General features: G+C 42.8%; 1 protein-coding gene across 1 annotated transcript; it reads left to right on the forward strand.

Moving 5' to 3' along the window:
* The first annotated feature begins 9,976 nt into the window (after positions 1–9,976).
* On the forward strand, positions 9,977–11,810 carry LOC122945351 (hemoglobin subunit beta-2-like). Its single transcript, XM_044304422.1, has 3 exons — positions 9,977–10,068; positions 10,275–10,497; positions 11,682–11,810. Exons 1-3 carry the CDS (start codon positions 9,977–9,979, stop codon positions 11,808–11,810), a joined length of 444 nt encoding a protein of 147 aa, XP_044160357.1.
* Positions 11,811–18,776: the final 6,966 nt, after the last annotated feature.

Here is an 18,776-nt window from a genome sequence, read left to right on the forward strand (position 1 = left end):
CAGAACAAAACAGTGTGACAATATTCTTGTATATGTCCACCTGACCTTGGTCCGTGGCTGCAGCCTCCCACGGGTGACCACTCTCTGTGGATGAGGCAGGGTCACTGCCCACTGGGTCCGCCATGATGGAGTTCCTGGTGAGTCAGAATATATCCGGCAGCGTCTGCAAAGGAGTTGGTGTACCCGCATGTTTTGCATTGCCCTTGGTGAGGGTCATCCTCTGGGACCCAAGCATGAGTAATCGGTGTTAATGGAGCCATGAGGATGGCGCTAATGTCAGGATATCTGCGGCATGCGGAGCTCACATAAGCATGTCATCCCTGTGAGCCGCGCGCACGCACCCCCTTTTCTTGCGTTTTAATATGGAAAATAAAAAATAAAAACCTTGAAAAAAAAAAATTTTTTCATCACCATATTCTGACCCCTATACCTTTTTTGTAGTTATACATTCACATCTGCATGACAATTTTTTTGCCTAGCTATCTGTACTTTTCAGTGATACCATTTTGAAGTGTATGTGACTTTTTGATCACTTTTTGGGAAGGGAAGTGACTTAATAGTAGAGGCGTTTTCGCACGCGGATGTGTATTTGAACTTTTATATATTTTTTTTATAAATATAAACTTTTTTAACTGTTATTAAGTCACTATAGGTGACTATGACTGGCAATAATTACATTGCCCTTTGTGTTCATTGATGGCTATATAGCCATCATTGAACACTTTATTTCAATATAACAATACAGTGCTGCCACCCAGTGGCTTGTATCAGTATATTTCACTGATAGCTGCCGAAACCTGCTTGAGGCTTCGGGCTATTAGTGCAGTGTAACAGGTTCCCATATCTCAGCTGGGGAATTCTGTTATGGGAGCAGAAGCACGTGGCTCCGGCTTCCGGACTACTTAGATGCCTTGGTCACATTTGACACGCAGTTATGGCGCCCGCTGCACACACAAGCGGGCACCATGTTTACAGATGCAGATTCCGCTGTACATATATGGTGAAGGTCGTGAAGGGGTTAATGACAAAAAAAATCACCAACAGTGTCACCTGTAAAGCACCTCATACTCACATCTCTTCTGTCATTATTTACAAAGGAGGCAAACAGTTTACCAGTAAAGGAGTTTTCCAGCTTTGTGCACTTTCTTCACATTCCTGCTGTAAAAAAAACCTACCCTCCTGCTTCCCGCAGCTCCGTTCCGGCTGCCTGGGGCACTGGCTCCCTTCAACAGTCTTCTGATCCAAAGGATAGGGGACATTGTTAGATCTTGGAGGTCCAACTGCAGGGGACCCCACTGATAATAAGGGTTGGTTATGCACACTGCAGCTCCATTCATCTCTATGGAACTGCTGGAAATAGCAAAGTGCTTGTACCCGATCCCCATTCTCGTGATCGCAGGGGTCCCATCAATTGTAACCCCCACCGATGAAATGGTTATCCCCTATCCTGTGGTTAAGGGATAACTTGTTGGAACAGGAATACCCCTTTAAGACCTAACGGCCCATTTACACTAACAAATTGTGGCAATCAGCAATATAACAATACAAGTCGATCGGTGCCAATTAGATTAATTTATACAGAACAATCATTATCATTGTATCCGAACATTGTTACCGAATGTTCATTAATGCGATCTGTCATTCACATACAGTTTCATTACTGTTGGCAGCACATCCTGGATTACATGGGGCAGATGGCCACATAAACAATGAAATCAGGCGACAAGTAAACATTCGTTGTTTGCCAGCTGATCGGCAGACAGGCTTAAGCGTGTCAGCGATCAAGAACAAGTGCTTAACAGTGCATCCGTTCACCTAATCATCAACCCATGTAAATGGTCCCACGAAGCCTCCTTTGAATTGTTTTTAAAAGTGTGCATACAGTCTGACGTCAATGCCGCATTTATTTTGGTCACTTGTAAAGAGGAGCTATTAGAGAAAAGATTTCTGAGGCTCATGAATGTGGTGATTCCCATATAAGAGCGAGCTTCATAGAACTTCATGGCCTCAACACTGCTGTTTTCAAGAATTGGCGACTTTTCCAGAGGGTAATGATAGGTTGTCATTTATTTTGATTCACAGTCGCATGGTTTCTATTATATGGCAGATTACTTTGACCTATCCCTAATGTCCATTCATTTATGTTACATTCTTGGTGGCTGGTAGGCTTGTGATTAGGGATGAGCGAATCGACTTCGGATGAAACATTGCTAGAATACTGTATGGAGCAGGAGCTCTGTACAGTATTAGGCCACTTTCACACTTGCGTTCACAGCGGATCCGTCTCAGACGGATCCGCTCATATAATGCAGACGGTGGCTCCGTTCAGTACGGATCCGTCTACATTATAATGTTAAAAAATTTCTAAGTGTGAAAGTAGCCTCATACGGATCCGTCCAGACTTTACATTGAAAGTCAATGGGGGACGGATCCATTTGAAGATTGAGCCATAGTGTGTCATCTTCAAACGGATCCGTCCCCATTGACTTACATTGTAAGTCTGGACACATCCGTTTGCCTCCGCACGGCCAGGCGGACACTCGAACGCTGCAAGCAGCATTCAGGTGTCCGCCTGCTGAGCGGAGCGGAGGCTGAACGCTGCCAGACTGATGCATTCTGAGCGGATAAGCGTCCACTCAGAATGCATTAGGGCTGGACGGATCCGTTCGGGTCCGCTTGTGAGAGCCTTCAAACGGAGCTCACAAGCGGACACCCGAACGCTAGTGTGAAAGTAGCCTTAGAATGTATTGGCTCAGATGAGCCGAAGTTATTACTTAGCGAAGTCTCACTTCAAAAATTCATTTCGATGAAAAATAAAGAATTTATAAAAAAAAATTAAAAAAATTCTACTCGGTTCAGTTCCAAGGTACCACTTTATCTTTATCTTATCTGTGTGCTCAACCTAAACTACCCATACACATTAACCGACACTCTAAGGCTACTTTCACACTAGCGTTCGGGTTTCCGTTCGTGAGCTCCGTTTGAAGGGGCTCACGAGCGGACCCGAACGCAGCCGTCCAGCCCTGATGCAGTCTGAATGGAGGCGGATCCGCTCAGACTGCATCAGTCTGGTGGCGTTCAGCCTCCGCTCCGCTCGCCTCCGCACGGACAGGCGGACAGCTGAACGCTGCTTGCAGCGTTCGGGTGTCCGCCTGGCCGTTCGGAGGCGTGCGGATCCGTGCGGATCCGTCCAGACTTACAATGTAAGTCAATGGGGACGGATCCGTTTAAAGATGCCACAATGTGGCTCAATCTTCAAGCGGATCCGTCCCTCATTGACTTTACATTGAAAGTCTGGACGGATCCGTACGAGGCTATTTTCACACTTAGCTTTTTTTTGCTAAAATAATGCAGACGGATCCGTTCTGAACGGAGCCTCCGTCTGCATTATTATGATCGGATCCGTTCAGAACGGATCCGATCGAACGCTAGCCGAACGCTAGTGTGAAAGTAGCCTTATTTGTATGGGGGGCTTCCAACTCTCTTTCTGTCAGGAAAGAAGGGGTGAAATGAATATTTTCACCCAATGCTTTTATTCTACCACGCGAGGTGTCTACCAGCGGATTTCTCCCCTCTCCCAATAGAATACACTTACATGTTCAGCCAAACGTCTAGATGTATGGAGGAGTCAGGAGTGATAGCTGTCGGTCGAACAGTCATTCAGTTCAGCTGTTGTGTGGTAGCCCCCTACACCAAACACCACATGCTACTTGCATTTTTGTTGCAGATTTGATGTGGATTTGCGGCACATCTCACCTTTTGCAAAGCTATTTGTCTATAGGACAGCCATGTGGGATTTCTTGGACATTGCCTTTGTATACACTTCTGAATATTGAGTTTGTTGTCTCAAGAGTCCTGATAAATATCACAAACTTTCTCTTATATACAGCAGGCAGTCCAGGCAAATGTATGCATATATGGAGCAGGTTTAAAGGGGAACTTCAAGCAGAAATGAGTAATATTTAGCTCAATTTCATAGAAACATTTATCTTTTTCATTTTGGCAATACAGCAATAGCGCCTTTGAAAATTAAATACAAACTATTGATAAGCACAAATGATAAGACCTCCTATATAGATAGGTAATTCATTGTCAGGTTATAACTGTTTTGAGGAAAAGATGTTAACTGAAGGGTAATCCTCGTGATAAAAGCAGGTGTAGAACTGGGATAACAGTATGACAGCTTTGTTGTTCTTGTGATGGGCCTAGATAAAGGTTTCCACAGAAAATATTGCAATATTGAGTGTAATGTGTTATGTAACGGGCAGTATACTAACTAACTGGTTTAACTTTAGGTTAACTCTTAGGCCTCTTGCAGAAAAAAATATTTTCATTCCGTTTCCGTTCCGGTTTTTTTGCGGACCGTATACGGAACCATTCATTTCAATGGGTCCGCAAAAAAAACCAGAAGGTACTCCATGTGCATTCAGTTTTCATATTTCCGTTCCGCCAAAAAATAGAGCATGTCCTATTATTGTCCGCATTACGGACAAGGATAGTACTGTTCTATTAGGGGCTAGCTGTTCTGTTCCGCAAAATATGGAATGCACACGGATGTCATCCGTATTTTTTGTGGATCAGTTTTTTGTGGACCGCAAAATACATACGGTTGTGTGCAAGAGGCCTTAGGACATATCCTGACGGTGCACTGGTTTTCACCCTTTAAACCCTATACAGAGATATGGTCTTTTCTGCAAGGGAGCCACTAGGCTGCTACCTCGAGATAGTCTCAGAGTAGTTGACGGCTGACCTACAGATGTCAGGCAATATTCAGAGTCAGGAGTCAGGCCGAGGTAAGGGCAGACTGCATGCAATCATATCCGAGAAGCAAGTCCGAGGTATGGGCAGGTGGCAATGGGTCAATAGGAGAAACAGGCTAAGGTCAGGGCAAGTGGTGGAGAATTTATCGAGAGTCGATTGTCAGGCAGAAGTTCAGTACACAGGCAGTCAATCAGAAACACACACATTCGCTGGTAAACTAGGAACCTAAGCTCAGGCATCCTCCTAATAGGCAAGGTGCCTTAAATACCCAGGGACAACCAGTCATAGGCTGGGGAAGAATATGGATGTGCGCATGCTGACCCTTTAAGAGGCTGAGAGTGAGGATATGCATGCTCTAAGGCACAGGTTAGGCAGAGGGCCTAAGCCTGCAACAGAGGAGGAGGAGAGCAGCGGACACATTAAGCGCCAGCAACCGGGCCCACAGCAAATTACAGAAGAGGGTGTGCGCAGATCTGGGGTGCAGGGCCCACTAAGAGATGTGGCTCCTGTGTCTGCCCCAAGGAGCGGGACAAATGCAGGCACCATAACATGTGAGACTCTAATTAAAGGGGCTATTTAAACCTGGAAAACCCACCCACAATGTCCAGCCCCCTCATACAGAGAACTGTTGCATGTGCTTTTGGCAGCTGTGTTGGTCCCATGTTCATATGTGTCCATATTTCTGAGAAAAAATTATGTTTTAATAAATGCAAATGAGCCTCTAGGAGCAACGGGGTGTTATCATTACTCCTAGAGGCTCTGCTTTCTACAATTGCTCTGTGGACCCCGAGAACTTCAAGGTATCATAAATTCATACTGTTAGTGTGCTATTCCTAGAGATATAAAATAATACGTTATCTCTAATTAAAAAAAAAATCTACTGGCTTTAATACATACTACCTAGCTACATGTCCTTGACTTTTTAAAATTTCATGTCACTGGATTCATATAACTGCTTTTGGGGAAGCTGAGCGATAACCAATATGGCTGAAGGAAATCTCCCAAAGGTCCCAGGAGCGTTATCATTACTCCTAGAGGCTCTGCTTTCTACAATTGCTGGGCCCTCTCCACTGTGGTTGACAGGACCAGGCGTGATGATGTTTTTACTGCCTGGCCCTGTCAATTAAAGTGCAAAGTGTGCAGCAGTTGCAGAGAGAGCTGAGCCTCTAGGTGTAACTTTGATACCCCTGTTGCTCCTAGAGGCTCATTTCCATATATTAAAAGATTTTCTAAACAATGTCAACAATGGGGGCACATACAGTATGAACATGGGACCATCACAGATGCCTTCTGCTGCCAAGAGCACATGCAACAGTTCTGCTTGTTTTATAGGTACAAATCTGCTGACAGATGCCCTTTAGAGTTCCTAGAAAACATGGAGTGACTTAAAAAATCATGTTCAGAAAACCATCCACCTGTTTTTAATAATAAAAATACATGGAATATTAACTTATAGGGTGTCAATATATGACAAAAAAATAATATAAAGTATCCTTTTAAGCAGCTACAGATACAGTAGAAAAGTAAAAAAATAAACTCGTTTGACCTTTGAGGGACAGACCATAAAAAATTGAATGGAAAAGGTATATTTTTAGCTTATAACTACAAGCCTAAAAAGTCTAAAAAAAAAAAAAAAGCGTTAAAGCTTTACAAAAACATATAATCCACTTACAGACGTGGACAAAATTGTTGGTACCCTTTGGTCAATGAAAGAAAAAGTCACAATGGTCACAGAAATAACTTTAATCTGACAAAAGTAATAATAAATTAAAATTCTATAAATGTTAACCAATGAAAGTCAGACATTGTTTTTCAACCATGCTTCAACAGAATTATGTAAAAAAATAAACTCATGAAACAGGCATGGACAAAAATGATGGTACCCCTAGAAAACACAGAACATAATGTGACCAAAGGGACATGTTAATTCAAGGTGTGTCCACTAATTAGCATCACAGGTGTCTACAACCTTGTAATCAGCCATTGGGCCTATATATATGGCTCCAGGTAATCACTGTGTTGTTTGGTGATATGGTGTGTACCACACTCGACATGGACCAGAGGAAGCAAAGGAAAGAGCTGTCTCAAGAGATCAGAAAGAAAATTATAGACAAGCATGTTAAAGGTAAAGGCTATAAGACCATCTCCAAGCAACTAGATGTTCCTGTGAGTACAGTTGCACATATTATTCATAAGTTTAAGATCCATGGGACTGTAGCCAACCTCCCTGGACGTGGCCGCAGGAGGAAAATTGATGACAAATCTAAGAGACGGATAATCCGAATGGTAACAAAAGAGCCTAGAAAGACTTCTAAAGAGATTCAAGGTGAACTTCATGCTCAAGGAACATCAGTGTCAGATCGCACCATCCGTCGTTGTTTGAGCCAAAGTGGACTACATGGGAGACGACCAAGGAGGACACCATTGTTGAAAACGAATCATAAAAAAGCAAGACTGGAATATGCCAAACTACATGTTGACAAGCCACAAAGCTTCTGGGAGAATGTCCTGTGGACAGATGAGACAAAAATCGAAGTTTTTGCCAAGGCACATCAGCTGTATGTTCACAGACGAAAAAATGAAGCATATCAAGAAAAGAACACTGTCCCTACTGTGAAACATGGAGGAGGCTCTGTTATGTTCTGGGGCTGCTTTGCTGCGTCTGGCACAGGGTGTCTTGAATCTGTGCAGGGTACAATGAAATCTCAAGACTATCAAGGAATTCTAGAGAGAAATGTACTAGCCAGTGTCAGAAAGCTTGGTCTCAGTCGCAGGTCATGGGTCTTGCAACAGGACAATGACCCAAAACACACCGCTAAAAACACCCAAGAATGGCTAAGAGGAAAAAATTGGACTATTCTAAAGTGGCCTTCTATGAGCCCTGACCTCAATCCTATTGAGCATCTTTGGAAGGAGCTGAAACATGCAGTCTGGAAAAGGCACCCTTCAAACCGGACACAACTGGAGCAGTTTGCTCATGAGGAGTGGGCCAAAATACCTGCTGAGAGGTGCAGATGTCTCATTGACAGTTACAGGAAGCGTTTGATTGCAGTGATTGCCTCAAAAGGTTGCGCAACAAAATATTAAGTTAGGGGTACCATCATTTTTGTCCATGCCTGTTTCATGAGTTTATTTTTTTACATAATTCTGTTGAAGCATGGTTGAAAAACAATGTCTGACTTTCATTGGTTAACATTTATAGAATTTTAATTTATTATTACTTTTGTCAGATTAAAGTTATTTCTGTGACCATTGTGACTTTTTCTTTCATTGACCAAAGGGTACCAACAATTTTGTCCACGTCTGTACTTACATCTAAAAGGAACAGGTCACACCTTTGAAGACAGTCAAGTACGTGTTTTGGATAAGGAGGCCGATTGGTACAAACGAGGTGTGAAGGAGGCCATCTACGCAAAAATGGAGAAGCCAAGCTTGAATAGAGGTGGGGGGGGGGAGTTAGACATCTATTGTCTGCCACATACAATGCTGTCTTGACACCTTTTTCTGGGAAGTCTTTATCACCTACTGACTCCAATTAGGATAATAGAATCAACACCTTTGATGTGGGGTATAATTACCAGATGTGAATTCAGTTACATATTTATTCCCAGAATTTTTGTACAGTCACTCAGAATTGAGAAAACTCGTTGGAAGAACGAGTGAAAAGTTTTCAAGAAATCTACAGTACGTCCAGTTGCCTTGATTTATTCTTTACAGATATATAATCCAACAAATAAAAGTTATAGTCATACAACTAATAAGTACTAAAATGGTTTAACTGTCTGATCCTAAAGACCAAAAAACCTGTACCTGTAGTTCTTAATGGATAAATACTGTATGCATAGTGTCCATCATGTACATGTCTATATGGAAGCATTTAAACAGTTTTCCATCAGAGAATAAACTATGACTATAGAGTGTGCTGGTTAAGGACAGTTTCACATACATTTATCTTTCCCCTGCCGGAGCAGCACTACATGTGCTGACGGATGTCCACCCAGCCCCATTCACTATAATGGGGAGCAGTGGAAATCCGGCTGCAGCACGGCAAATATGCCGAGAGGCGGACAGACAAATACCGCTGCACGCGGACTTCCGTCAGCACATGTGTGTACACTGTATTACAGATCTGGCAGGCTGTTCTATTGCCAAAACAGCCTGTTGGAAAAGATGAACGCCAGTGTGAAACTGGTCTTATATAAGCAATAAAAACTCATGCAAGTACAAGTCTAACAACTATATAAACAGATTGGAATCAATTAATTTAACACGGCTTCATATCTGTGCTAATGCTACCATTGTTCTGTTATAGCAGCCTAACCACGAAAATTACAGAAATTGTGGATTAGTCAATGACGGACACAAACGGTGCCTGACGGACCGCATTTGCTGTCCCATCACATCTCTGTCAGGGAACCAGGAATTTTAACATCTTTTTTGATGGACTCCAACACAGATATGAATACAGCCTAAGGAATATTCTTACTGTCTCTAAAATATTTTCTTAGGCACAAAGCTAGGTCTACTATGTAGGATATTTCCATGATATAATTATTAGGATATTTATGTTATTTAGATGACTTTATATAAGTCATGCACAATCTTATGCTGGGATTTGCAGTTCCACAGTAGCTGAAGGAGAACACTTTGGGTCAGATTTGAAAAAGAATGCATACAATTTCTCTGAAAAATATGGATTTGGGCTAAATAGATTATTTCTGATGTCCCTGCAACACTTTGTGACATAATATTAATGGTAATAAGAAACCTCCCCTAATGGTTATACAATTTTAGTGAAATTGAGATAAAAAAATATAAACTTTTGACTTCTCACCTGCATAGATAAATGAAATGGTTAATTACTGTTTAATGCAATTTCCAGATATTTAGAGTTTGTTATAATTTCATATTTGTGTCTCAAAATGATTGATAATCAGCCTGTAACAGAATAGAAATGGCGTAATTTGTATATATTGGTGATTTATAGACTCATAAATTTATCTGAAAGCCATTGTAAAAAAAAGAATGGGTTAGTCCCACCAGATCAGATATGCAGGAGTGAGCCGGGTGGAGAAGAATAAATATGACACAGCAAAACGAAGTCTGGGTGTGACTCTGCAAAATCCTCTATAAATCAGGTCACGATTCCCTAAAAGACAGAAGCATCTTACTTCTCACCCAAAAGCTTTAGCAGCTACTTGCATTCACAGCCAACATGGTTCACTGGACAGCTGAAGAGAAGGCCATTATCAACTCCACCTGGGCCAAGGTCAATGTGGAAGCCGACGGCCATGAAGTCCTGAGCAGGTAATCAGACCACAACAGGTCATGCTACACTTTGAATTGTACAAACTATTACAGTAGTTCTAACATTTATATTCTAATAGTTCAATATTGTCTATATATTGTATAGATCTCTTTATACACGTCTTCTCGTTATAACTAGCTGCACTTTTTATTCTTAAATAGAATCACTACAAATGTAAATTATTTCTTTCCTAATACTTGACTAGGTTGCTGGTCGTGTACCCCTGGACTCAGAGATACTTCAGCAGCTTTGGAAACCTCTCCAACGTCACCGCCATCTCTGGCAACGCCAAGGTGAAGGCTCATGGCAAGAGGGTGCTCACAGCTGTTGGCAATTCCATCCAACACATTGATGATGTGAAACATTACCTGCATGACCTCAGCAAGTCCCATGCCCAGGAGCTCCATGTGGACCCCGAGAACTTCAAGGTACCATAAATTCATACTGTTTGTGTGCTATTCCTAGAGATAGAAAATAATACGTTATCTCTAATTAAAAAAAAAAACTACTGGCTTGAATACATACTACCTAGCTACATGTCCTTAACTTTTTAAAATGTCAATCATGTCAGTTGATTCTTATAACTGCTTTTGGGGAAGCTGAGCGATAACCAATATGGCTGAAGGAAATCTCCCAAAGGTGACTTTCACATGGTCAGTATTTGTTCTAGTGGTTCTAGAACGCAGAAGTGCAAATCTTTCCAGGACAGTGTTTCTCTCTAGGTTCCACTCCTGGTTTTGGCTTACATATGATGCAAAATCCAGACCAAATACTGCCCGGGTGAAAGTGGCTGTCTACTGACTGTCAGTGCTGTCTACTTATATAGTAAAGCGCTGTATTGCTTAGTAGATTTGCAGTTCAGATGATAGAAAAGCTGCCTACAGTTGTCATAATGACATTGACAAACATTTGTTATGCACTTTTCTCACAGGGACTTAAAGCGCAGGGATAGTTGTGTGGATGGGGCAACGCCTTGGGAAGTCAGTGGCATCCATATGGGCGCCTAACCCCAACACACACTAAGGTCAATTTCATAGGAAGCCAATTTGCCTATTTTTGTGGGAGGGAACCCATGCACACACAGGGAGAACATACAAACTCCATGCAGATGTTTTCCCACGGCTACAAGGCACCAGTGCTTACCACTGAGCCACCATGGATTTCTAAACGAAATATATAGAAAATATATAGTCATGGCAAACCCGGGTAAACGGCAGTACGGTACATAGAATTGTTTTTATTGGTGTTGTGCTCTACTCTTGGGGCAGGGGGTAAGGAAAACTAGAGAGCAGATGTGTTGCTTTCATAGTAACTATAAGGTGCTGCCACACGTCATACCTACCTTTACGGCGCATTTTCTAACAGCAAAGGGAAAAGCACGTGGTAGAATAGATTTACATTAATGTAACTATATTTTGTAATTAATGTCATTCAGTTACTGTGTGTTTTCCCTTTGCTGGAAGAAAAAGTACCATAAATGCAGATATGTTGTTGTAAAAACCACATGTGTCTTTGGTGCGTTTTTGGCTGCGGTGCGTGGCAGCACCCTAACGATGCTGTAATTGAAGCAGAATGCTAGAGGAATTTATCCCAATCTCTTATCTATTTACAGCGTCTGACTGAAGTTTTGGTCATCGTCTTGGCTAGCAAACTGGGATCTGCTTTCACCCCTCAAGTCCAGGCTGCCTGGGAGAAGTTCAGTGCTGTTCTTGTGGCTGCTTTGAGCCATGGATACTTCTAAATCCATTACGTACAATATACGATAAACGTAACATCTTGACTGGCTATTATAGTTGTCACAATGATTAACTGCCAATAAAGTACTGATTGTACAAAACTAACTGTCCCGTGGGTTGTCTTTATATTGTGGTGCGTGCTGCTATGTAATTATTTAACCCCTTCCTTCTGGACCTTCACCATAGATGTACGGTGCAGCCAGTCAGTGAGTTGCGGACCAGCATCGTACAGATATGGAACAACTCGGTCACTGTGTCTAATCGCACAGTGACCGGGGTAAGATGGCTGCTCTGCCCAGCAGGCAGCCATCTTAGTTAAGGGCCCAGGGAGGTTATACCTTGCAGCCACGATCGCAGCTCCCAAATGGCAAAAGCCAGTCAGGGGGCTGCAGGTGTGCTCAGGAGGGTGCGATTGGTGCTGAACCAATCACCTCTGAGGTCAGGTAGGGGACACCAGTGTTTGACATCACCTGCTAACGTGATGTTGGCTGGGACAATGCTCCAGCCAAAGGCAACGCTACAGCATCAGAAGGTAGAGGAGGAACCCCTCTGCATGCCACCATTCTAGCTGGTGACTGGGTTCAGACAGGTTATGTGCCCCTCTGTGGTGTTGATTGGCTTGCTGGGACTTGTGGTGCACCATCACTTTTTTGTCTTTTTTTCCCCCGCTCTACACCACTTTTTCTGTGTGGAAGCTGTGAAGGCCATGTACATCACTGATCAGCACCTGTATTTGGCACAGGAGTTTTTTTTTTTCTAATCCGTGCTCATTATTTGGCACAGTTTTATTTTTGTGTAACAAAAGAATTAGTAGTTAGGGGTTTATATGCATATATATATATAGATCTCTCAGAGCTCTTTATAGTTAGATATGCTAATTTTAGCAAGTGTTTTTTATCTGTAGTAAATATTTACTACAGTTTTTGCATGGACGCACAAAAAGCATCTGCTTGTGTGCGTCCTGCAACTGCTAAACACCAATAAGCACTCTTCTTTTTACTGATTGCACCGATGCTTTCTTCTTGGGGGGTGGGAGAAAGTGTACTTAAGAGTTCGATAGATAGACAGATAAAGCTCTCTCTCTCTCTCTCTCTCTATATATATATATATATATATATATATATAGTGTCGGACTGGGGTGTCTGGGGCACAACAGTAAAATTTATTTTGGGGGCCCACTGTAAGGATACATTCAAATATTGCCTGCTCACACAGCAGTAAGATGCTACCAGATGACTGAATATGGGGGTCCCTGCAGCATCTTTGAGGAGGTAGATCCTGGGGAAAAGAGGACACTGGCGAGCTTTCCTCTGTACCTAGAAGTCATCTCAGCTCTGATCGTGTCTACAATAATAAACTGGGGCGTTTCTTTAATAATCTATCACGTTTTTTATATGAACATAGGCTGGTTGAGGTGCTGTATATTGAATATATGTATGTAGTGCAGTAAGTCTACTGTGCTATGTGCCACTTGTGCAGTGGGTGGGAGATTAGGGGCCCACCAGGGGGATGTGTAGTTTTCAGGCAGTGTTAGATTAGATTTTTGCACACACGCAACATCTGTGTGTGTGCGCATTGCACCCGCTGAGCGCTGATCAGTACCTTACATTACAGGTCACGTCTGCTCAGTTTTCCAGGCAGGCATTTTTGATGTAGGAATAACAATTATTGATATTTTCTTGTTTTTCTCCTAAATTAAAAATTGCTAGTCTCAATTCTCCTAAATTTGCCCAACATACACACCCCTGATAGAAATGCCTACACACTTTACCCATCACACCTCAATAAAAATGGCCTGTCAATCCCAAACAATGTATTCAGCTGACGGGAGATATACGCCATTCTTGCCTCTGGCACTGATACCTAGCCAGGGAAGGAGAAGAGGATGTCACATTCCTCTTCTCCTCTTCCTCATCCAGTGATGAGGGACCTTCAAGAAGGCACCCGAGACTTTGGAGGCAGCCCCCCAGAGTGATCCCATATGGACCCAACACCCTGAGGATTATGGGCCCCAAATTCCAGAGTTTGAGGGCAGCTCTGGAATTCAGATTGACTGTGCAGAATTCACTAAAATTGATTATTTCAAAATATTTTTCTTTGATGATTAAATTTTATGGTGACCCAAACTAATTTATATGCCCAACAATTTATTGCCCAGAACCCCACATTACTATATGCTCGCCTCCTGGGTTGGACCCCTGTAAATGCAGCAGAGATGATGAAATTATGGGAGCTCGTACTGCATATGGGCCTTGTAAAAAAGCCAGAATTTAAACAGTATTGGAGTGCAGAGATAATGCACAAAGCCCACCACAATATGACCCCAGATTTGATTTGTGGGACTCAGTGCCCCCATTGGTGGATCAGGGTTACCACTTCTATGTGGATAACTATTACACACCAGTATAACACTGTTTAAGTCCCTACACTCCAGAAGTGCTGTAGCTTGCGACACAGTACAAAAACAATCAAACTTCCCAATCCCTGAACCACTCAAAAAGGGCAGAAGAAGGGCTCACCTCAATGTGCACATGTTGGTAGTTAAGTACAAGAAGGACATCCTCGTACTCACCACCATTCATGTAAATACCACCTTCTCTGCCCCTGTACGAGGTACCACTACAACAAACCCCAAACAGGCCACCCAGAAACATTCCTTCAGTTTCAAGAGGTGGTGATCAAGGCCCTAGCTTTTCAAAACCAGTCAGGGGAGGGTGCCAGTACTTCTGGAAGTTCTGGTGCCCGTATTGTACCATGGCAACATTTCTCTGGTGAAGTTCCCAAACAGCAAGGAACGGAAGGACCCAAAAGAGATGCAGCATGTGTTCTATAAGGGGGATACAAAAGGATAGTGATACCATACATCATTGCAAAACCTGCCCTGAAAAACCAGGTCTGTGCATAAAGGATTGCTTCAGAGTATAGCACTCATCCATGGATTGTTAATTTTATCTTTTATGTGCCCTGTAATTTTACCACTATTTTACTCTGATGTACTCCACACAGCATAAATACTTACTTTTCACAAACCACTACACATTCAGTTCTGGAAAACTCCTGTGGGGTCAAACATTCTCCTTCCAACCCTTAAAAAATTATTTAAGGTGTATAGTTAGCAAAATGGGGTCACTTCTAGAGATTTTCTGCTGAAGGAGGTACCTCTGAGTCTCTTCAGGTGTGCCTTGGTAACTGAAAACCATGTCTGCAAAATCTGATTTGCTAAGTCCATGTCACTTCTTCGCTTGCGGTATACCCAAAGTTTTCAAGCACATATGGGGTGTCGCCACATTCAGGAACAAATGAGTAACAAATACTGGTGTGCTTTTTCTCCTGTTACCCCTAGTAATAGTGAAAAATCTCTGCCTAACGTTATATTTTCTTACAAAACGTGTAATTTTTACAGTTGTGTGCGTCTAAATTTTATTACAAGTGTTTGTAAATTCTGTAAAACGCTTGTTGGGTCAAATAGCGCCTTCCACCCCTTAAAAAATTCCCTGAAGGTACAGTTTCCAAAATGGAGTTACTTCTTGGGGAGCTCTTTTTTATTTCACATCATAGCCTCAGAAATTGTCAGCCAATACTGAGTAAATTACCAAATTAGGCCTCAAATGCACATGGTGCTCTTTTAATCCTGAGCCCTACTGTATATTCTAGACAACAACAGTTAAGGGCCATATATGGGGTGTTTCTACAATCAGGAAACACAGTATAAGGGTCCATCCACACATCCGGAAGTGTTTTGCGGTCCGCAAATTGCGGATCCGCAAAACACGGACACTGGCCATGTGCGTTCCACCTTATTCCAAAGTTTTGAACGAAGTGACTTTGGATGAAGCATCCGAAGCTCGCTTCGTTCAACAGTAGTGGGCACCATAACAGAAAAAAAAAATCTAAATGGCCAATTCGACATTTTTTCCTTGCTTTTCCTCCAAATCAAATTGAATAAAAAGTGATCAAACACACAAAAATGGTATGAATAAAAACTACAGATCGCTCCGCATATTATCCCTCGCACAACTCTGTAGATGTAAATATGAAAAAGTTACGACTGTCAGAATATGACGATGCAAAGAAAAACTGGATTTTTGTACTTTTCTCATTGGAAGCATTGGGGGCACAACACCATGGGTATATGCCCAGCTGCCACTAGGAGGCTGACACTAGAAAAAATAAATGTTGGCTATGCCAAGGTGGCCTATTACCCTCTGCACAGGCACTAGAGTAATCAGTTGGTACAAAAGCAGTAGGAGAGAAGTCAACTACAACAAAAAAACAAGAACCAACATGTCCTGAACCTGGAAAAGAACCTAAGAGAACAACCAGTCCAGGAATATCAGGAAACCATAAGAAAGAAACAAGATCTGTGTCCCCAAATGCATCCAACGAGAAAAGGATTTTACGGTAAGCACAAAAATCCAGTTTTCTTGTGAATGATATTGGGGGAAACAGCACAGTGGGACTTCCTAAAGCAGTCCCTGAAGGTGGGAAAAGACCGCCATGCGAATATCCTAACACACTGCTACCTGCACAACTTTGAGACCCAAACTGGTATTGGTAGATGCCAAAGAATGAATTTGGTAGAATTTAGAAAAGGTATCAACAGAAGCCTGATGTTGAACCGCCCAGGAGGCCCCGACTGCGTGAGTAGAGTGCAAAGTGACCTGAAAAGGAGGATTTTGTCCCTTAGCCAGATAGGCTTCCTTGATGGCTGACCAAATCCAAAGGGAGATGGACACACCCTGGAGGCTGGCAGGCCTTTGTATCAGCCTCTAGAGACAACAAAGAGGGAGTCTGAACAATGGAAGGATTCAGTTAATGCCAGATAAAATCTGATTGCTCAGACAACATCAAGGCGGTGAAGAGACCACTCTCGGGGACAAAAGGAAAGCAGCATCATCTATTCATTAATGTGAAAGGAGGAGATAACCTTGTGAAGAAACGATGGGACAGGATAGAGGACAACCTTGTCCTGGTGAAGATTTAGAAAAGGGGACCTACAAGAGAGGGTCGCTAGCTCAGAAACCCTGCGAGGAAAGTAACCTTAAAGGAGACAAAATTAAGAGAGACCTCCTTCAAGTGCTCGAATGGAGGAAACTGAAGGGCATCCAGGACCAGATTTAGATCCTGGGATTCCACAAGAGGGTGTAAAAGGGGGAACACAGTGAGCCACACCCTGCAGAAAGGAGGAAACTTGGCCAGACCCAAGCCCTTCTCAAAACCAGACTGAAGAAAGGAAATAATCTGGGGAATGGAGAAAAGAAGTGGGTGGAAATCATTGGATTCACACCAGGAAAAATAGGTCCTCCAAGTGCGTAGACCCTAGCAGACTTAGGCTTACGTGTCTTAAGTATAGTCTGAATGACAGCCTCAGAGAGACCACAAAACCTTAAGATCATGGCTTCAACAGCCAGACCATTAAACGTAGCCAAGAAATTGGGGTGGAATAGCAGACTTTGGGAAAGGAGGTTCGGCACAGCGGAAGAGGCCACATAGCATGATCGAGCAGAAAGATCAGATCCAGGAAACAAGCCCTTCGGGGCAAATCTAACACCACCAAGATGACTGGAACCCGTTACAGCTTTTGACATTTGGGGATCACTGCAACTCCCCTTGTGCAGAGGAGTGCACTAAGACCCATAGCTTTCATGAAGACCCGTGGGGCAGTGGCTAGACTGAATGGTAGAGCCATGAACTGGAAATGAAAAGAACTGAAAAAGAAGTGAAGGAAGTTTTGATGAGACCCAGCAATGGGGATGTGGAGATAGGCATCCCGGATAACGATGGACGACAAGAATTCGTCCCACTCCAAAGATGCCACCTCCAATCTGAGGGATTACGTACAAAAACGGCAGACCCAGACAAATCGATTGAGAGTCTTTGGATCCTGAGGCCAGTACAGGAACAATCACTCCTTGCAGGTGATGGATGAATGGCCTAAAAAAAGGCAGCCACTTAAGACGGGGACTAAGGTGGTGATGACTGGAAGAACCTGTCGGAAGGAGGCATGGATAATTCTATTTTGATGGACCAATGACAAGCGATCGCCTGGAGATTCACTAAAAATGGGGACCTATAAGACATGTGAAAGAAAACTCACTCATGGAGAGGATTGGGAAGGCGAAAGACCCCTCCCAAGAAACCATGGAGTTGGGAGAGGTGATGGGCAAAAAAGTCCAGGATGAAAAAGGGGCAGAGGAAGGATGCAGCCTAGTTAAGAGAAGCTGGGGCCTTGAATACAAGACAGGCCAGGAAAGAGGTACAGTCGGTGCGTTGAAGCCATAAGACATAGAGGTAAAATGTTACTAGCCCCAATCAGACCTCAGCTCAGACCCCCAATGTTAATAAGACTCCAGTCAGACCTGCAATATGAATAAGACCCCCATTCAGAACTCAGATCAGACCCCCTAATGTGAATGACCCCCAAACAGAACTCAGATCAGTGCCTCGATTTGAATAAGAGCCCCCCATTAAGACCTCAGATCAGACCACCATGCTCAAAGCAGACAAAATAAATAAGTAAAAATCACCTTACCTCTAATGCTTCTCAGAGTGAGAAGCCCTGTAGGAGAAGACCAGGAAGTGATGAGTAAAGCCTCGGGGAGGAAGGAGGGGTCCTCCTGTACTAATGAGCACTTCCATAATAGAAGTGCTCATTGGTATTCAATTGCATTGTTTATGTTCCGATTCCACCCTATTTGGATTTTTTCCAACTCCCCATTACTTCATATGCAATATTAAATGGTGCCATTATAAAGTACAACTTGTCCCGCAAAAAATAAGCCTTCATTCTTCTACATAAACGGAAAAATAGGGAGTAAAAACTAAAAACTGCTCTGTCAGGAAGTGATTAAACATATGAAAAGGAGGCCAAATTCTATGAGACGGTTCAGGAGGACTCTGTCCTCATCCACCGAGTCATGTAGAAACTCTTTGATGAGAAAAAAACGTAATTTGTCTTACCAGTAATTCCG

The sequence above is a fragment of the Bufo gargarizans genome, chromosome 8, assembly GCF_014858855.1.
Source record: "Bufo gargarizans isolate SCDJY-AF-19 chromosome 8, ASM1485885v1, whole genome shotgun sequence".
Taxonomy (NCBI): domain Eukaryota; kingdom Metazoa; phylum Chordata; class Amphibia; order Anura; family Bufonidae; genus Bufo; species Bufo gargarizans.